This window comes from Chanos chanos, chromosome 14 (assembly GCF_902362185.1).
Source record: "Chanos chanos chromosome 14, fChaCha1.1, whole genome shotgun sequence".
Lineage (NCBI taxonomy): Eukaryota > Metazoa > Chordata > Actinopteri > Gonorynchiformes > Chanidae > Chanos > Chanos chanos.
In genome coordinates this window covers 9340382-9361708 of record NC_044508.1, presented here as the reverse complement: position 1 = coordinate 9361708, position 21327 = coordinate 9340382, and the positions used below count along the sequence as shown (strand labels likewise).

Here is a 21327-nt window from a genome sequence, read left to right as displayed (position 1 = left end):
CATATGAACCGTGTGGGTGCGATATAGTGACAGAATTGGGTTTCTATAAACTATTGTATAGTTTTAAATGAAGTATTTCATTTTGCAAAAGATCTAGGGTGTTCTGCTACTTGTGTGTGTGGTTATGTGAACTGTGTGTAGTCTTTTGACAAAATAAGCCCTGTTTTCAAAATCGTGCTTAATTAAGCACGATAAGCAGTTGTAATAAACTGTAATTTAAACAGTCCTGTGTTAGCATAAATCTTTTTATTCACTGTAACAAGGTGTTGAATTCTTTTATGTGAATTTAACATGAAAAGCAAAAACAGTCTGTTCCTGACTCAGTTGTTCCTGAAAGGAGAAGAAAAGAGGAACCTTGCTAGAGGGGTAATGTTTCCTTTGCTAATGCTTTTTTTTTATTCTTGGTCTGCTTTAAAACTGGCTCAACAGGCAGGCATAGACACTTCAGTTACAAGAATGTAACCCAAACTGGTTTAACTATGTTGACTCAGAGTAATGGGAGCATGTGCTGCAACTGTTGTTTAATTGTAAACAACAAAAGACCCTCCCAACACAGGGGTCATTCTTCCCACAATTTCCTCCTCACTTCAGCTACATCATGGACATGGATGTTTTGCCCTTGTGTCTGAATATACACGCACATATTAACTATTTCCTCCAAGGACTTAAACCCATGCTATTATAAGCACTTGTTTACAGAGGTAGGTTGTAACACGTTACGTTTACTACGTTACAAGGCTACTTAAGTAGCTTTTTCCAATAATTTGTATTCATAGGAGTAGTTTTAATGCACAATACTCTTACTCGAGTACATTTACGATCTAAAAATGTACTTATACTGGTTACATTAGACTACACACTTCTCGCTACTTTTATTTAATTTATTAAATTATTTTTATTCACACGCGCACAGCTACGACGTCGACTGCTTTTACACGTTTATAGGACTATGTTTGACTCGCTGTTTTAAATACACCACACCCCTCAACTGGTATACAGTAGGATTGTGCATCTCTCCCTTATAAGACGATCCGATGCGTATCAAGATACTAAGATACGATTCAGGGACGATCCATTTTTATTACGGAAGGATTCGGTTCGATGCCATATGCAATCTGATGCGGTTCTTAACATTTGTTTAACGTAGACACTCATTTTCCATGATAAATTAAAATAAGGCAGTTCTATAAAAGTGGGATTGCTTACCTTCAAATAGATCTATTTCATAAAACACCAGGGAATCCCAAGTATTTTGTTACTTTATGGCACGGGGAAAATGGAAGACAAGTGTATTATTTCAGAAGTACATGTGTTTATTACTTTTCCAGTAGACACAGTTAGACAAAAAAGACTTACTATATGAACAAACAGACCTTACAAATGGCCAGTTTGTACAATTTTCCCTCCTTCTTGTAAAATCCAAATGTTTTCTAAACTTTCGATTTTAGATTTGATGGTGCACTGAAAACCGTGTCGGCGTTGTCGGACATGTTGCTCTTGTTTGTACTTGGCAAGCAACGATATAATGTTACTCTCCTAAAAGGTAAAAGGTCAACGCGAGACGCTGTGAGGGTTTATTAGCGAATGCGAGGCGGTCATTATTACTTTGAAAGTAATATGACTTGTAACGTTATACTAAAGCAGCAAAGCTGTAAACCGATTCATAATTTTAAAATCGGGCCATCGACCGGTTCATCGTACATTTAGATCGATCCAAGGGTCCGCGTATCGATGTAGTCGCATCTTTAAAGTAATAACCGATGCGAATCGGTGAATCTTACCATGCCTAATATACAGTACTTACACACATTGTTAACATAGTAGCATTATGAGCTAGAGATCATGGAGGGAGCTAGCATCTAACTGAGCTTCATGAAACACAGAAGAGTGTTGCTACAGCGCTCGTTTCAGCAACGGAGAAGAGATTTCGGGCGTTGCACCAAACTTTCAGTAAGCTCTCTACTTGCATGCTCTGGTCTGTCTCTCTTATGACGGCGTAGTAGCAACATTCTCCATTTCATATTCCAACATCCTCAAATAATCAACAGCGGGGACACCTTCTCATTGGTTGCTTTATGTTGTGAAATAAACTCAAAAAAGGTTGTTACCCCTTGGTAATGAAGCATTGGGGCTCGGGATTCTTATACAACCCTGCACACATACATAGCTTTTTAAAATAAATGTAAAGTTACAGAGAAAATCACTGAAAGACAAGGTGTTGCCAACTTTAGGTGTGGGTGAGTGCGTGAATGTGTTCGTCTGTGTGTCTGCCCTGCGATGGATTGGCGACCTGTCCAGCGTGTTTCCCCACCTTTTTCCTCAATGAGCGCTAGGATAGGCTCCCGCAACCCCTAATTAGGATAAGCGGCTTACATAGTGAGAGCAATTTTTTCCTACTCTCCCCATCTCTGCTTCTTTAGCAAGACAGTACAGTGTTTTACAGCCAGTATTAATCCAAAATCATTATTATTATAAGATGTCTGTTTGTCTGTGTTTGTTAATGAATTATTTATTCCATCTCAGAATCACAAGCATTTGATCATTAAACCAGGTCCAAGGGGTCTGAAATAAAGGCCTCCGTTTATTCATAAATATGCATGATACAAATACAGAACGCACTTTTTTTTATGGATTTCATGTTCACCTGCACATACTGTTCTGTTTCATTAAATATGGTTTTTATCCCTTGTACAGCATAATCATACAACATATTCTGTTCATCAATTTTGTCTGATAGTTCTTTCTTGGTGTAGCGTTCGTACAAGCTCTCTACTCTGAATGAATAGTGTATTAGCGTAAGATCCGCACAGAAACTTTTTTATGTAAATATTGTACATGAGAATAATCCTCATTTAGTACATTGGTTGAATACATGGCACAGACTTTTACAGTGAGAGAAGACAGATGCATCTAAGTCTATAGGTAAAAGCAGTTTAGAGATTAATCAAGCAACAGCACTAAGGGATTAGCAAAATATACACATTAATACTATAGTTAATTTCTAATCTCTGTGCAAAGTAGCTCAAAAGGGAGGAAGTTCAAATAGCTTTAAGGGGTGTATTTGGTGATGTTTGGGTTTATTATGTACACAGACTGCAGCTATCAGACACTGTCTAGAGCTATGTACATGCTAACCACTTAAATATAGAGCAATAGGTAGTTACATTTCAATCAAGCATTTTCCATCATGACTGTGGGTTATGGTGGAGTTAGCAAAAACATCATTTAGGAATCAAACCAGAGGAGCTGAATTTAAAAAAAAAAAAAGCATTCAACCTCATCAGTTTGAATAAGTCTAGTTATTAGTTTGTTAAGAGGTCCTTGAGATTATTCTGTGTAAAACTTGTCGATTTCTTCTTTGTACATCTTTGCAACCACCGGCCTCTTGAGCTTCATAGTTGGACCTTAGAGGAAAATTGTGACAAGGAACAAAACATCTCAACATTTTGTACTATTTCACATCTGTAACCTACATTCTTGACTAGGTGGCCAGATAAGTAGTCATGCAAGGTCAAAGCATGCCATTGAACATTTTAAAATGTCTAAAAAAAAAAATCTCCCCCATCTCCAGATTTTCAGCAAGATATTCTTTTCTGGGAAATGTTGTGATGACCTGCATACCACAACACAGTCAATGACATGCTCATTCTTTTGTATGTTTTCTGTAGTTAATCCAATTAATCCAATTTTTTTTAAAAAACTCACAATTTTATGAGGTGTCTTTATCAACAGTGTAATTTCATATCCCATATGTTAAATACAAATGTAGAGTGCATTGTGACTTTAGTTTAAGTACACCCTGTTACACAGTACACCCATATTAGGCGAATGTACGTAGGTCACTATAACGAAACTAGCCAAACTGGCAGAGAATGCATTAGATAACTCCAGCTACTTGAAAATACCCAACCATGACAATGATTTTAAAGTTCTGAATGCCCTCTGGCATTCAGTCACTTGAACAGTTCAATATTTTCTGTTTAGTATTTTAATTTAAAAACTATTTTAATACAGTCCAGTATAAATAACTTAGCAATTATTTTTATTCATTTATTTAAGTTTATACTTAATTCAGCTTTCAAAATTCAGTTCTGTAAAACTTGGCTTGAAAAAAAAAATAGACTGTAAATCTTTCAACTCACCAAGCTCTCCCCCAGAAATGGAGAAGTCTCGTGGCAAGATGGTCCACTTTTGGACCCTCTGAGCATTGGATGTGGCCTTGGTATTGACTCTGTCTATGCCTTCCTGGATGACTTTATAAATGACTGTGTCTTTAGTGTTAACAATCTCTGAGACTTTGCTGGCATTGACACCATGCTGTTTGCAGAACTCAGCTGCTAGTGGAGTTAGCTCATCAGTTGGTTCCCCATTCTCATCAACATTGCACTAAAAACGACAAAGATTCTCTTGTTATTCTTTTCACTGCTATTCAAATAAACATTTTAGGTAAAAGTGATACTAATACACTAAGTGCCTTGTTTTGGATGACACAGCAATTAAGGAAATCATCCACTGAAGTATATTGACCAAGATGTGTTTATTTTAGCTAGAGGAAAAAGGATAAACCAGTTTTCCTGCTATCTAATATGTCTAGACACATTTAGCTCACATATATTTAGACTTCATACTGATGCACAGATGTTGTCTTACTTTCAGTGTGAGAAGCATTGAGAGGAATTTCCTCTTGTCTCCAACCAGCATAGCATTGCTGATGATAGACACTTCCTCTTTTACCGCATCTTCAATAGGTACTGGAGGAATGTTCTCCCCTCCCGCTGTAATAATAAGCTCTTTTCAAAAAAAAAAAAAGAAGTATTGTTATGACAATATATCACCACGTAAAATATTCTGTGAAATATCCACAAACTGTTTGAACAGTGCCAAACAGAACGTAATGGTTCAACCAAAGCGTTTCTCTTCGCTGCAAAACTAATAACATTTAATTTGTGGGATTCTCACCTTTTATCCGCCCTGTTATGTAAAGGAAGTCATTTTCGTCATGTTTGCCCAAATCACCAGAGTGTAGCCAACCTTCTTCATCCAAAGCCTCCTTGGTTTTTTCAGGCATGTTGAGGTACCCCATGAAGACATGACGACCCCAGAAACAGATTTCCCCGTTTCCATCTTGGTCTGGCTTGTCCAACTTTGTTTTGCAGCCAGGTACCACCTTACCACAGCTGTGTGAGGGTAGGAAAGGGATTGGTGAAGTAACTATCAGCATATAACAAATGTTTATTTTAGATTGCATTTCCATACGGCTTCAATCATTTTGAACCAATATTTGTTGGTTTACATGTCACATTACACATTTGTCATGTCATATTTGCTCATTTTCATAATGTATCGTGGGTGTCATCCTGATGGTTTATATAAAACCTCCAGTGCTCTCTATATTGCAAGCTGTATTTTCCTTTCAAGTGTAAAACAAAAGGTCAGTGTTTTTATAATAAATGAATCGATTTCTATCGTGTAGTTTTTCTGAGTTTTCACCACCTGCTAGTAACTGGAGAATGGATCTTGTTTCGTATATACGTGTCTTTACTATGGAATGTCCATTGCTATTATACTGTTATATAAAACACACACATCTTAAGGCGAACAGTACATTCCTTTCAGGTAGGCTGTTCTAAAGGCCTAATAAAGTTACTTTAGCAGGCTTTTGTGGTAGATTACCTCATGATGTGGTAGGCTTCTGCCCAGGAGATAGTATGGGGTCCAGTGCTCTCACTCATTCCATATAGCTCATACACAGGGATGTAGAGACTCATAAAATACTCCAGTGTATCCTTGGTGACAGGAGCAGCACCTGTGTAACAGGCCTTGCAGCGGTCCAAGCCCAGAGCCTCACGGACTTTCTTGAAAACCAGGCTATTAGCCAACATGAAGCCCCAAGGCACTGCATGGGTGCTAGAGGCCAAAATGAAGATAGATTCAAATGACTAATTTCATTTTCTCAACAGCTGCACACCAAGAAACTGCTTTAGAACAAAAGGAAGGTAGAGCTTGGCCAATATTGGCTTTATCAATTCATTTTTTTAAATCAGTTAAATTTCATATCAGTTCAAGCATGTTTGATTTCAAGGGTGTCTCCCTGTGTTTTAGCTCTATACCAAACCTAAAATTCAGTTCCTTTTCATTCATAGTAATAATTTGTATTGTAGCAAAGCAGATTACAGATGACATTTGATTTCAATGCCCCTGAACAGGCATTCCTTTTATGCTTTTATTGGTTTGGTAAGGTCAGGATTGCATTCATTCAGTCAGTTATTCATTCACTGTCTGTCTTATTACCTCAACCCCTCCTCTCTCTCTCTCCTTCTCTCTCTAGCAAATTAGTTCATTCACCATTCGTTCATTTTCATATTCACAGCTGAATTCAATCAACCAGTCAATCTTCAAACCAAATCACAAATAAATGATTCAGTTAATAAACCAAAGAAGCAATCAGTTAGTGTGTAGTCAGAAAATTAAGGACAACTTTGCAATAACAAGGTAAAAAAAATACACAGGGAAGAAATTAACAGCCTGAAGAGAATCTTGCTTACCCATTCATGGCACTGTAACTAGCCTGAAGTCCAATGCCTTTAGCCCAGTCTGCCACTCTCTTCTTCATACCAGATGACTTTGCTCCAATGGCCTTCATTGCCTCCTGCATTTTCTCCCACACTCGCGGGACTCCAAGAAAGCTTGTGGGTCGGACTTCACGCAAGGTGTTAGCTAAAGACCCCTAGAGACATAGCAGAGATTTATGCCAAAACTGCAAAACTCCCAACGAAATACTTCAGTACAGTTCAGTTAAAGTGAGTCAAAAATTATATAGAGCATGGTTAATGAGTACATTTTTCTACCTTTTCTGTCAAAGGGTCTTATCTAGTACCTAAATCATTTAAAATAAACATAATTCTGTGCTGTTTTCCTTGCATATAAATAATATGATTAAGCTTCAGCAAATTAGTTGGTAGCAAGCAGATTCTGGCCTTACTATTGTTTCTGACTGAGGAATATATTGTCATAGAGGTTTGTTTTATAGATTAATAATAAAGGATCTGTGATAAGATGTTACTTAAAATGGACTGATAAAATTCATTGGCCAGTAGATACCTTCAGTAAACCTCAGAGGACAAATCCTGCATATTTCAACTGGTTCACAGATTTTACAAGAAATGTAAGCACTACTCTGAAAGTCAAGTGACAAAACAATTTTTCACCTTTAGAGCATCTGGTTCTGCAAAATTTGTTGTCCCAGCAAACTTCATACAAATCCACATGTCGTTGACTTGAGCTGCCACGTGACTGAGGGGCAAGTAGCTTACAATTGCTTCGTCTGCCATCTTTAACTTCGTCAATGTACCAGCTGCGTTGGCTATCCAGGTTATCTGGAGAGGAAGTTTCCAAAATATACATTCTGGCATAACAGAGTACTGTCTTCCGCATAACTCTGATACTGCAGATACCTCAGGCACAAATCTTGAGACTAGTATTGTGAAAGTTCAAAGTTAGACTATTCCCCATCACTATATATTTAGTTAGTTTAGGCAACAAACTACAATAACGTAAAATGTAAGAACTGTATGAAAAATCTTTAAAAAAAATAAAATAAATAAATAACATTTTCAAAATCAGAAAATGTTATCATATGACCAAACTACACTTAAACTAAACTCCAGCTGAATTTTAATGATATCTCAAAATATGACTTTTGATGTGCGCTGAGATGTTAGTCACACGTTGGAGGCTGCACTTACATTATCATGACTCAGCATGACCCCTTTGGGATTCCCTGTGGTCCCCGAGGTATAAATAAGAGTGCAACACTCGTTTGCTCTCTGACTGTTAATCAGTGCATCCAAGTCTGAGTCAGGTATATCCACTCCAAGCTGCATAAATTCTTTCCACTGAGAGAAACAGGATTGAAAAAACACAAAGCTGTTAGAAACTATATCTGTGGTTCAGTTTTACACATACAGTTTCGGATAATCAGAGAACAAGTTTCCCCAAGCTTACCGTATACACATCAGGCAACTTTTGATCAAGGTCACCCTTGTATTGAACGATGGCCTTCAAAAGGGGTAACTGGTCTTTAATCTAGTTCAGACAAGGAAAATTAATTTAAGCATATTGTGGCAGAACACACAAGTCATAGGGTCCTAGTCATAGGGTCCTAGTGTTAGAGCACTGTACATTTTTTCTTGTTTGAGAATAAATGCCAATGTCAAATCTAAAATGATAAATGACATAGGTAGCTTTCAAACTAAAGGATGGAAATTCCTAGGACTACAAGGCAGAGCGAATCTCAGATTTCTTACATTTGCTTGGTTGTTATGTGAAATCTGTTCACACTGAGCCTGTGTAAGACCTGTAAAACCCTTAAAATATTTTGTATTTTCCTTACAATATCTTGGTTAAAATTCAGAAAAGTTTTAGATTAAGATTAAGTTCAGAAAATTAATCCATGTTGAGCTGATTATTTGAGGTAATACTGGTGAGTACGGATTATAAATGGGAATTATGGAAGTGAAATTAAATGGAAATTAAAAGCCCTACAAATCAACACCCTCTTGCAAGTAACTGAAACCCTGTAGGTGTAAGTAGAATTAAACAAAATCTAGTAAATTTTATCCCAGAAATTCAAACTGCAAATCTGCATAACTGTGTAGAACAATATATATATATATATATATATATATATCACTCACCTGTAGAATCTTGATCAGTTGTTTGTTATTTTCCACCACTAGAACATTAGCTTCACAGTTCTCTGCCACATACTGGCATGCTTCTGGGGAGTTGGTGGTATAGATTCCAGTCGCCAGGCCACTGAAGAATACAGAATACAAGATTCCTCTTGTCACCTACTATATCAAACAGCTTTTACTTTAAGACATAGTAATATATGACTTTTGCACATTTGCCTGTTAGCCTTTTGACTTTTTTTTTGCTAGTCGTGATTTTTTCAAGGGGCTATGGTTCATATTCAAGCAAACCATCACAGGGGCCCTTCATTCAGTCAAAAACCATGGCAGAAAACCTGCCGTTATGAAGACAAATAAGCAAAATTTTTAATTAGTTGATTTGCTGAGAAAAGGGTTCTGGCACCATTTTTTCATTTTGCAGTAAAAGGCCACATTACATTTCATTGTTTCAATGATACCTCACTCTAGTTAAATTTTGCTCCAAGTGTACAGGTCAAAGTTACAAGTAAAGGCATTACCCTGCCATGATGCATCCAATATCTGCAATGAACCACTCTGGAGAATTAAAGCCAAGAATCCCAACACCATGGAAACGCTCTAACCCCAACTTGTGTAAAAAGAGAGGAAAATAATACATAATAGATGAGTTTGGACACATTGGATTCACTTACTTATGACCTACATCACAGTTTGGAAACATCCCCCTAGTACCATGGCATGAACATGCAACTAGAGATGTAACTTAAGCTGTGAATTCAACACATCAAGGGCCAAGCACCATTAGCTCCTATGTAACATGACGGCTCCATTAGTCCGTATGTAATGTGACAGTCCCGGCTAAATCAAAAAGGGGGGGGGGAGGTGGTTATGGAATTCTCATTCCTTCTAGGAAATTTCAAAATGCAACTTAAACCACACTATTTAACTCCAAGCATGCTCATTAAAACTGCAGTAAAAGAGCTGAAGTCTTGCTAGTCCATAAGCGATTAGCAACATAACTATAAATCATACATTAACAGTAACTAAAAAAATCGCCATCTTACAGGATATACATTGCTGCAACTGCACTACAAATAGTATGGGAGTGTCTTCTTAATGACTATGGATTCCAAAAGTGAATTCCAAACATGACAAAAGAAAAGAGCTTAATGGTAAAGTATCCAACCTTGAGAAAGCTCTTTGCAGCAGCCCTGCATTGCTGATAATATTCTCTATAAGTCAGAGCTGTCCAGGAGCCATTTATCTTCCAACGCAGGGCAGGGTGGTCCCCAAATTTGTCTACAGTCTGCTGGAACATCTGGTGAATGGTTATTGGGGGTTCAGAACCAGGACCTGACTCAGATATCCTTAACTTGACAGCTTTGTCTCTGGCTGTGCACCACAGATGTTCAGCTGGTGCAAGGACAGCTTCCGAGGCAGCTTCCAGCCGAAGTGTTTCATCATCTGGAAGACCAGGGCAACACGGACAGCATGCACATGCCATTACTGACAGCGAAATAAAGGTAGTCAAACTGTGACAACACGCAAAGTAATCGACAAAAAAAACAAAAACAAAAAACAATAATAATAACAGTTTTAACAGTCCTAAAGCAGACGATCAGCTTGTCCTTGATTCCACCTGTCTCTCATGTTATCTCTCTCTCTCTGAATCTCACTCTACCATCTCACACTAGCAGCAAAGAATCAGTAGCTTAAATACTCAAAAGGTTTTGTCTCAGGTTACCGTGACCTGTGGAATGTTTACTCCCACAAGTTAGGTATCTGTCTCCAAAACTGGTTCAGGAACATGTGTGAATGCCAGGGGCAGAGTAGATTCACTTCCTTGTAGTTATTTCCTTGTGTAAATAAGCACTGACTACATTCAAATATTTCAAAAATGAATAATGTATCATTATTAACTGCATTAACTGTTTTTCAGAATCACCTGTATTCACCTGTTATAAAGTATTTAATGTCTCACTCTCTCTCTCTCTCTCTCTCTCTCTCTCACTCCCCCTCCCTCTGCATGAATTTTGGTTGTCTAAACTTTTTTTCATCTGATCACATAAGCAAATATCTCTAATTATAAAGAATAAAAAAGAATGTATAAAAATAAATAAAGAATTAAACTTCCACTTCAAAACAATGTATATTTCCTCATCCACTAAAGGGTTTCTTAAGTAAACAGAGGTGAATTTGATCAAAGTACTACAGATCTACAGAAAATGTTTTAAAACAAATATTTTTTGTTAAACATGAGTCATAAAAATAATATTTGAAATGCTTCCAAATTGTAGTGCCATACTTGGAAACAGAGGGATATAAGAAGTATGACAAAGAAATTAGACGATACGTTACATGAATTCTATGACAGATTACCATAAGAAGTTGCAAAGTGAAGTTTATGAAGTACATTTTTGTGCTCAAATGTTTTTTGAAACCTGCCTGTCTGTCGGATGTCAACTGGATTTCATTTGAAAAATGACAGGTGAAATATATCTGCATTACCTTTTCTGATTGCTGATGCAGGGGGATCCTTTGGCTCCGGTGTTCTTTCTGGCACAAGTGTGGGAGTCTCAGATGCTGCTGTTTTAATTGGTTTTTTCATGTGCCTTTCTCCCCTGTCTCCTCCATTCAGAATGTTTTCTGTTTCACCATTGCTATCAACATTTAAACAATGACCATTTTGTTGTATGCTGGAGTTTTGGAGTGCTGATGGATTGTGTTTTTCAAGGTGCACTGGAGCATCTTTCACGGTGGAAGCAACATTTACAGAACTAGGATAAGAGAAATGGAAAGGAATTTTCTAAAAAAAAAAAACTATAGATGACACATCAGGATTCAGGTGCAGCATGTAATAATTTCTAATAGTTCAATAATCCAAACACATATACCTGATGATAAATATAGGATTATATTAGATTTAGTAAAGTATACTTACCCTTCAGCATCATGAACTGCATTTGTATCTTTTCTTTGCCCCAAATCACTCACAGACATTATGCCGTTCCTTGGGCAATACAGAAGCAGAATTTACTTTATACAAAAAGAAGCAGAGATTCAGTTTTAGGCAAAAACCATGAAGGATCCCAGTTAAAAAGAAATAAGAATACAAGTCAGATGTGGCAAAACAACATTATCAAAAGAGTTTAAAATTCCCAAAATGTTTTCTGTTCACTCCTTAACTGTTAACTGTTCTGTTAACTCCTTAAAAGTCCCAAATGTTTTCTGTTTACTCCTTAACAAGGCAAAAGAACGTTTGAAAGCTCTACTTGACACCCTCTAAACACGTTTGACGCTTGATCCACCGTCTGTGACAGAAATACTGATATGCTGTACCCTTATATTAGCTCAGACATCAATTGCAACACTCTAGAATTCACAAAGGTTATGCCAATCACCCTGGGTAGTCAAATGATGAAAGTAGGGCTATAGTGTCAGCTGGCAGAGTGGGAATAAGTATCGCCAAACCTCTAACCTGTCACTTTAGTCGGCTGTTGACGACTTGTTCAGCCATTACGTGTTGAATCATTGAGAAGGATCTATAGATAACCAAAGAAAAACTAATCGAAGATGTTACCAATAACAGCTTATTGCCATTTATTTCTAGTTATTGGTCATATTAAGATAAGTTCAGTTGCAGAGTTATTAGTATAAAAACAATACTGAACAATGATGACATCTAGAGGTATTTTATGGCAGCACTTAACAATACTTGTCAATACTAACTTCAAGATACTTAAAACCTTAGGGGACATATGAGATGTGACCTGAGTCTGAATTGGGTTTCTTATTTAAATCCATACCTGAGAAATCAGTCTTATATATCAAGGTATTGTAATACTTAAAATATTTGGCTAATTGTCTGACTGTAAGTGATTAGACTTCAAATACTTTTCATTTTACATTTTTATACCAGAACCATGAAAAATTCCTGATGAGCTCATGACACCTTACACTAAAAATATATGCAATGCTTTAAAATGTGATATGAGAGTCTTGGCAGTAATGCATAAAATGAATAATGAAATGCAGACATTGCAATGGCCATACTACAGCTGAGACAGCACAAGGACAAAGTTCATATCTTTTACGACATAAAGAGGCACTATCATTTGTACGAAAATGAACTTTTGTCCAGAATTATGTAAACGAAGCTGCCCATCCTCTGAGCCTGGAACACATGTCTGAGTAAAGAATAACAGACTTCTGTGTAATTAGAAGCAGACAATGAAATAAAATAAAATAAAATAAATCCACATTTGCAGTCACAAATGTGTTTCAAGCCTGAAATATTTCTTAATGGTCATTACTTTGTAAATTAAAGCATTTCATGAGCAGATGGCCATATAAAAACACAGATTAATCAGTCAAAACATAAAGTCTTTCTTTACATACACACAAAACATTGCAGTGACATTCTTTGACCAGAGGAAGAATAATTTGTGTCTGTGTAATGACCTCTCCATGGTCAGCAACCATAGTGATATTACTGTGTAGCTATAGTGACACCCTAATAATAACTAAACGTCAGTGACACAGTTATTTGCTGTGGTTGGAAATAGCCACAGACCACCTGATGTTGAATATAGGTGAAAAGTTAAGTCATTTACTGAAGCAATCTATTTCCAATAATAAACTATTCAAACTAACTCTTGGAATGTTATTTTTGTAGCATTTATGACATGACAGAAGTGAGATTGAAAAATGTATCATTTATGGTGTTTACAATCTGAAACCCAGTCATTTTTTCAACAGCTCCTCGTTTTGAAACTCCTCGTTCTGAAACTAAATGTATGATGATACGGTGTCATGAGTGCACTAAGGCTTTATATATAGTAAGCACAGTTCATTCGACTGACCCCCCAGGCGCACCTGAGATCAATATCTTTTGCCAATATGAAAAATAAAGAGGCTGACAACGAATAAACATATGTGCTCCTCATTCAATGCAGTTTACACCTTAAATAATATATACCTTGAGTGGATGTACTGAAGATGGACATACCTTAATGAAACGTGATGAAGGGCCAGAAGAGTCGCAGAGAACACTTACCAGAGAAACTCTAACAAGTTCACTTCAAACGCAGAGTGGACCCACAAGGTGAATCCTTGCCCTACAACACGTGATTGTCAAAGGTGATACGTTTGTGCATTGTACATGAGAAGCGGGCAGTTCAGTTAGGGGCGGTGTGGTCTGTGTCCACGTAAGCTATAACTGGGAAAAGTTAAAAATCGACCATCGCACTTCCGAGCAGTTACCCACGACTCTACACGAAACGTCGTTATAACAGAAATAGCTGAAAATGATTTATAAGGCTGGCCGTCTACATGATCTGAAATTGTGTATATAAATGTTATTCCCTGTGCCGAAGGAAAATATGATAATAGTAACATATGCAGTAAACTCTTTTGGAGAATAAACCCTGGATATATGCGTCCTTTATTTGGGGCGAGTAATGCAAAATTATATTTGCATGTATTTGCAGAGGGGTATTTCCTGATCTGGACTTTTACGCTCCTACGTGCCTTGTGTTAGTTGTTAGCAACTGTCCCTGCTGGTGGGCTAAAAGGAGATGACAAGAATCATTTGAAGTCGAAACATCTTATTTTTCAATACGGCCGTCAATTTCACAATGATAGATAATCTTTAAATAGTTCCTTACATTAGATTATGTCCATCGTAAAGTTGTGCAATAGCTGCAAATCGATAATGACTAATGTAAAGATAAACCGTGTTGAAACACTCCTCGATATAGTTCTGCTCTGTTATATGTATTACGTAGTGTATTAGACTACAAATGTAGTCTAATTCATTTGTACATATCAGGTAAATTATAAGCAATCGTAGATTTTCCACATGCCCGATATAATTTTTTCTCTGTTGTGGAATTGTGATGTAAGCTGATACCAGCACCTGGTGTTTTAACAAACACTGATGAAAGTCCGTTAACTAGAAACACCCTAGCGTGACACAGAGTAACCTGTAGCTACACCACCAAGGTCATTGAATCATACCACCAGTCTCGCTACTTGCTATTTGAACTCCTGAGCTTTACTTTCTCAGTGTCTCTATCTCTGAACGATTTTAATGCCTATATTTTCATCTTCGAGCTCTCGAATCCCTCATTACTAAGCAGAACAGCTAAGCTAATCTCTGAATTCTCATTAATTAATAGATTACTTGTTTCATGTGGTTCGTCATAGCAGAGCTTTGATAAACCACTGAGCAGACAGAATGTGACTATAGAGTTTTAATGTTACTGGAGACTAATTAAGCTACTTTGGACGTATGTATTTATACACTGAACTGTATTCAAAATGAGAAGCCACACTTGAAAATGTAATTCAAAGTGAAAACTACAAAACATACATGGAGCCTGTTTAAAACACAAAGATGTGGCTGAGGTATGCTAAATAAGTGAATGAATACATTAAAAATGACTTGAATGAACACTAAACATTTTCTCTGGTATGTCAGTTAGAATAGTTGATCACTTATTATTATATAAGTGCCAGGGTATCTACACTACACACAATGTACCCATATCAAAGTATAAAACCTGCAGTATACTGTTGTTTTATGCTCCTTTGGTGATAACAGACGCACATTAACCCAGTAACTGGAAACCATAACAGCTATGTTGACAAACAAAGGCACATATTATTCCACTTTAACAGCACATAGAAAAAAGCACATTTAAATTCATACTCTAATATAAAGCAAAACTAGAAAATCATTTTAACTCTACATTTGTAGTAAATTCACAGATCACAAGTTCTAAAGGTTTGTTTCTGTGCAGTTTACAAAATAGTCAAAGTTTTATTTTGGTTTGTTCAAAAAATAATTAAAGCTTTATTTGTTACACTCACACCGCATTACATTTAGCTGTTAGTGTCTCTAGCACAACACTGTAATCGAAAACCAGGGAAAGTGCATTAACATATTTCCAATGTACATATCTCTGCCTCTGTGTTGCATGTAATAGGGGATTACAACGTGTCAGCTTTCAACTGTCACCTTTGTTCTGCATTCTCCCATAATGTACAAACCATAAGAGAGGACACATACAATAAAATCACAATAGTGTCACCACTCCTTAGCAACAATTACCAATCAAGAAGCTGAACATCTCTCGGTTTTGTCATCAGACGATTTGTATCTATCCTGGGGGCCATCTCATCTGTCGACCTCCCAGAACATGGATGTGCAGGTGGTACACAGACTGCGCCCCATTCTTACCATCATTGATAACTGAAAACAACGATAGAGAAAGAACATAGCATAGTCTGCACAGTAAAATGAATCACTTGCAATACGGTATATAAAGTACTGGACTTCTCCAGGTTAATTTATGGTTGACAGCTGTGTTCTTTTGTGGGAGACAGGAGGGGACAAAGTATTCAGGTCATATCTTTGTTTACAAAACATTTATGCTACAACACTATTGGTTATGAAGTACCACTAAGCACATTCTAAGAAGCTGGTTTGTCCTAACCTTGAAACAGTGCGGAGCCAAACAACAGCACTGTATACAATAATGTTCATATAACAGTTGTGTTGTTTTGACTTACCAACTCTGTACCCTTCACTCAGGCCTTCTGTTTTCGCCACATTTTTTGCAACCACCAAGAGATGACCCAAGAGCTGCATGAACAATAGGGCTCTTTAATATTTATATGTGACTAATTAAGGTTTAATGGCTACAGTATAGGTCAAACCATTATGTGTTGGGCTAGCTGGATGGGTGGACATATAGATCTGTACATGTACATGTTGGAATGATATACAGACCGGTGCATCTTCGTCATGGGCTTCACTGATTCTTGGAATTGGAGTCTTTGGAATGACCAAAAAGTGCACAGGAGCTTGTGGACTGATGTCCCTAAATGCTAAACACTGAGGATCAAAAGAGAGAGACCTTATATAATAAACTGCTCATTGAAGGTAACCTTAATCAGTTGGACGGCCTAATTCATGCCGCCTTACATCATAAAAAGATGAGATTTCCGCACAGAGCTAGATAAGATAACCGCAAACAGTTGATTATTCTCTAGAGGCACGCACAGACGCACGCACGTTCTTGAATCTAACGATATGTCTATTCCAATTATTTGTTATACTCTTCAATTTTCTTAAGTCATCTTATTAACTCTGGGCTTTTGCTCTCTGGTGGTACATAACAATATGCGCGATTCAGAATCGTTACCTTGTCATCCTCGTAAATTATATCTGCGGGAATGGTTCGGTCAATCACTTTAGAAAAAATAGTCGGTGCGGGGTTTCCGTATTTTTTGCTAGCCTCCGCAGCTAATCGCACCTCGTCATTTTGTGTGCAGAGACTCTGAACCAAACAGAAAAATACACAAGCCTAATATTATATTAACTAATCCTTGACAGATACCATAATATTTTGATGAAATGCAGTCTAAACCCACAGGCTTCCTCAGATTTAGCTCAGTGACAGGGTAGAGTCCATTATATTAATGATCTCCTCTTTCCTTTTACATTACAGGAATGAAATATATGTAAGTGCTAAAAAGGCGACTATTTACCTTGACAAAAACAGCAGAACGCAAGGGATAACAATTTTGCAAACGGGTAATCAAGTGTCCTACTCTTAAAACACTTCGACAAGTCATCGCAAAAATTGATGGATCTTATTCTTCTTCTTTGCTGTTTATACTCCACACCTACCAACGAGATGCTATTGGCGTCACCTACTGTAGTAAGTTAAGCACTACAGTTCACATGCCCTAAACATCGTCATACTGCGTGTGTGTCTAGACCGTAACCTACTTCACCATATCTCATACTCGTATCTCTCAATTTCATTCACCTAGGCTGTAAGTGAGCCTTACCCAACTCAACCCCCAAAGCATGAACGAAGTGAATCTTAGAATCCCACCCCATATTCCAATAGCTTTGAACTGATTTTTTTTTCTTGAACCCAAGAGAAAAGCAAAGACACCCGAATTTGGTCGACATTAGCAACTTCAACAAACCCCCATGCATATCTCACCGATAATTTCTTTTCTGATGTTTCTAAAAGGAAATGGGCTGTTATACTTTACGTGGTCTATTGTATCTTACATCCGTTATGTGACACATTTGTTGTAACGAGTCTTCCAGTCAATAGGTGGCGATAATTAAAAGAAAAGTCCGTCAGATAGTACAGTACGTAAAAGACGAGGGACATGTGAGGAGCAATGGCGGTCCGTGCAAGGGTGTCCTTTCAAGGCTTTCTTTACACACAAAGTCCCTTTATTAGATTCAGCAGAAATGTCCACGCTGAGTCACCACAGCCCGACGCTGTCTATCCTCCTATTCTGCCATCAAGGACTGCCAAAAGTCACGCTGCGAAAAGTAGGAGAATTGTCGAATTCTTCGACCGGTTACGGGCGGCCAGCGTAGAGGATAAAATCAGAGCCCTCACGTGTGTGCAGCGGAAGAAATACGTGATCTATCCTCAGACCTTTGCTTTAAATGCTGATCAGTGGTACCAGCATTTCACCAAAACAGCATATCTTCCTGGCCTGCCAGAAAAGCTTTCTAGTACAACTGAGGCTGAAACAGAATCGGCGAACGCGGAACAGTCAACATCTCTAGTCACTGATGACCCGTCGCTCTCCGATGTTCGTTCTTTGGTGTGCAATGCGATTCTGCAAGAACACTGGTACAAGAAGAAAAGCCGCACGATTTTATATAAAGAGCAGCAACAAGTTGTTGCACCGTTTTTGACAAATGTAGTGTCAGGTGTCACCAATATATTAGCCAAACAAAACCCCCTGCTTCGCACGTCTAGCCTAGGTAAGCTCTGATGACCACCCTCTGGGACCTGTATTTTCATGCAAGCCAACACTGGCCTTTCGAATATCCATTTTAAAATCCAGCATGCACTGTATTGCCATAGCATTGTATGCCCCTGTGCACAATGATATATACCAGTCATGTGGTTAGTACACCCTACATTCTTCTCTTCTTAACTCACCTACTGATGTGACTTAAATCGTAATTGCAATTGTAAATACTTTACAGATTTTGACCCTCAAGTCAACTTCTACTGGTTAAGAGGGCAGAGGACCATTCCAAGGGGACACCGGAGTGGGCGAGTCGAGCCAGTCAGATTCCAGATTGATGACAGGCCTCACAGCCAGATAAGGGTCTTGAACCAGCTCCCTGAGGTACAACAATGAACTGGATGTAATTTTTTATAATGCTGTTTCTCTCATGCATGCATGAAATTATCAACAGTAATAAAATAGAGCTTGCATCTAAATAAACAGTAAATCCCATTAGTGGTGTAATGTGGAGTATGTAATGGTCATAAATTGCATCCTTCAGCAAAATGAACTGCAGTCACCGTAAAATATTTAAGATATGGCAGCAATAATCTCAGATCATAGGTACTAAAAGAGTCTTTTAAGCTAAGCTTAACCGATATCGATTAAATGAGATGTTATCAACCCATTATTTGCAAGTTGATCCACGGAGTTATCTCTCTTGAATATTTTCCGCTTTGGTTTATCTCGTCCTGTAGTATGTTCCTCTTGAGGCAGAAATCTCGGCAGAGGTTCCGGTCATCCGTTATTCTCCTGACGTGCTGCCTGCTTTCAGGAGGCAGTATGATAATAACATCTTCACAGGTGTGTGTTTGTGCCCTTTGACTGATTTTAATACAGGAGTTGCCATGGATGCTTGATAAGTCATTTAAAATTGTTCAAATGAAAACCACTTAAGTGGGATAAACTTTGCGATTCCGCTTGTAATGCTAAATCATTGTCCTGGTTGGGCATTTTGAATTAATTACTGCTTCACAATATCACATTTTTGCTGTAAGGTTTCAACTTTTGACTATTAAGATGTTATTATTTTTACCATTGTGTATGTGTATATTTGAGCAGCCCTAGTAAACTGTTTCAACGTTTAAAGATAGTTCTATTATAATGAAATTAAGACACCACCTATGGGTCTCTTTAAATGTGTTTTATGTTACAAATTGGAATTTGCCATGAATTTCTTGAATTAGAGATTGCAGTTTGGAAAATTAAATCAAATTAATTTAGCGTTAAATCCTCTTCTGGATTCTGCTGGACAGAGAAAGACATTTTTGTCTTTTGAATGGTATCTTAATCCTTTGTTTTTACTCTTAGGAGCTAAAATTGCTGACCCTTGTCAGTATGGTCACACCCAGTTCCATTTTGTCCCTGACAAGTTTCGTCGGGACAAAATGGGCAAAAAGAAGCTGAGTGACCAAGTGGAAGTGTACCTGAGAGCGAATGGCATTGCCAGTCTCTTCGCATGGACAGGAGCACAGGCCATGTATCAAGGTGAGAATGACTATAGGTTTTACAATGGTTCATGTTATACACACTAACATCCTCCCAAAAGAAACTTCAACTTGCACATATCTGTTGAGAGATTAATCCCATTTTTTCCAGGCGTGATGGTTTCAGGTAAATTTCATCTTTTGATAAGGTCAAAAAAGTTGAAAACAGTCAAACGAAGCACTGCCGTTTTGTAATCCATCTGTTTTTGTGAAGTCATTGTATCACTCTGAATGGCATTTTAATGGGCTGCCTTTGTAGTCCGGACCAATTATCAGTTAATGGCTAATTATACTGGTTCTCATATCTAATCATTTCTTTGAAAAGACAGTGTTCTTCTGTGTTTGAGTATTTTTCATTCTCAGATGCAGAAAGCCCCTTTTTAATAAAAAGTAATTGGATGTTTGGTAGGTTCTGAACTTCAAGAGACATGATCAAACCAAGTCGTAACCCCAGTTTCACTTTGCTTGGAAAACTGTCCATGAGAGATCTGCTGGATAGCTTTAACTATACTGAAAGCTGGCATTTTAAAATTACATGTAAAAAGAAAAGTCCAAACAGTAGACAAATACAATACTAACAGTGAACTAACAGTCTTATTAGCAGTGACAAACCTGATCAAAGCTAGCAGGGCATTTTTAAGTTATATTTATCTAGGGTTAGCAAGTAGACAACATATAATTGAATATTTTTGCTTTTTCAAGCATATACTCAACCTGTAAAATGTTTTATTTACTAACTATAAATGCTTTTTCCATTTATACAACTAGGTTTCTGGAGTCAAGAGGATCTGACAAGGCCTTTTGTATCCCAGGCTGTCATCACTGATGGACAGTACTTCTCCTTCTTCTGCTATCAGCTCAACACTCTTGCTTTGACCTCCCAGTGTGAAGCTGACAACACTAGGAAGAATCTGTGCTGGGGTACAGAAAGCATGCGACTGTATGAGAGCATCACAGACAGCAATGTCATTGGATTGAATGATGATGTTCTGAGGCTTCTAGTTCAGTTTCTTTTGAATAAGCCATAATTTGAGAGTCATGAAGTGTAATTTGTCTGGATCATGACAGTCTTTTTTTTTTTCTTTTTTTTGTCCTTAGCTGCATTGTATGTGTCAAGCTGTCAATAAACCTAATATATGCTTCAAAAATGTCATATCTTTCAGTAAAGCACTAAATTAATGACACAGTCTTCTGAGCTCACTTGTTGTTTGCTTTTGTTACGTGGTAGCCATGGAAACAGCACTCAAGCCTCTGAATCTTAGTAATTTGTGTTTCTTGCTGAAGAGGTGCTGTTAGGAAGTGCATCGACATACAATCCAAGATTT

The 21327-nt window shown here is 37.6% G+C and overlaps 3 protein-coding genes across 7 annotated transcripts; 1 reads left to right on the top strand and 2 right to left on the bottom strand.

Annotated features, from left to right (window-relative positions):
• Nucleotides 1-2561: 2561 nt before the first annotated feature.
• LOC115828111 (long-chain-fatty-acid--CoA ligase ACSBG2) lies at nt 2562-13791 on the bottom strand. Of its 4 annotated transcripts, none has more exons than XM_030792021.1 (15): nt 13681-13791; nt 11614-11708; nt 11181-11449; nt 9859-10136; nt 9212-9300; nt 8697-8817; nt 8005-8085; nt 7746-7895; nt 7209-7376; nt 6546-6727; nt 5674-5907; nt 4960-5177; nt 4651-4790; nt 4143-4386; nt 2562-3404 (listed from the first exon to the last, which is right to left on the bottom strand). In XM_030792021.1, exons 2-15 carry the CDS (start codon nt 11670-11672, stop codon nt 3328-3330), a joined length of 2310 nt encoding a protein of 769 aa, XP_030647881.1. In that variant the 5' UTR covers nt 11673-11708; nt 13681-13791; the 3' UTR covers nt 2562-3327. The 4 variants fall into 4 exon arrangements, with proteins under 4 accessions (XP_030647881.1, XP_030647884.1, XP_030647883.1 ...); XM_030792024.1 differs by having other exon boundaries at nt 11614-11682; XM_030792023.1 differs by having other exon boundaries at nt 13729-13745.
• A 1717-nt stretch (nt 13792-15508) lies between these two features.
• On the bottom strand, nt 15509-17337 carry hint2 (histidine triad nucleotide binding protein 2). Of its 2 annotated transcripts, none has more exons than XM_030792025.1 (5): nt 17229-17337; nt 16883-17044; nt 16468-16572; nt 16248-16320; nt 15509-15927 (listed from the first exon to the last, which is right to left on the bottom strand). In XM_030792025.1, exons 1-5 carry the CDS (start codon nt 17313-17315, stop codon nt 15836-15838), a joined length of 519 nt encoding a protein of 172 aa, XP_030647885.1. In that variant the 5' UTR covers nt 17316-17337; the 3' UTR covers nt 15509-15835. The 2 variants fall into 2 exon arrangements, with proteins under 2 accessions (XP_030647885.1, XP_030647886.1); XM_030792026.1 differs by having other exon boundaries at nt 16883-17017.
• Nucleotides 17338-17882: 545 nt separating this feature from the next.
• Nucleotides 17883-21150, top strand: mrps30 (mitochondrial ribosomal protein S30). Its single transcript, XM_030791833.1, has 5 exons — nt 17883-18483; nt 18712-18857; nt 19214-19319; nt 19827-20003; nt 20771-21150. Exons 1-5 carry the CDS (start codon nt 17883-17885, stop codon nt 21028-21030), a joined length of 1290 nt encoding a protein of 429 aa, XP_030647693.1. The 3' UTR covers nt 21031-21150.
• The last annotated feature ends 177 nt before the right edge of the window (nt 21151-21327 follow it).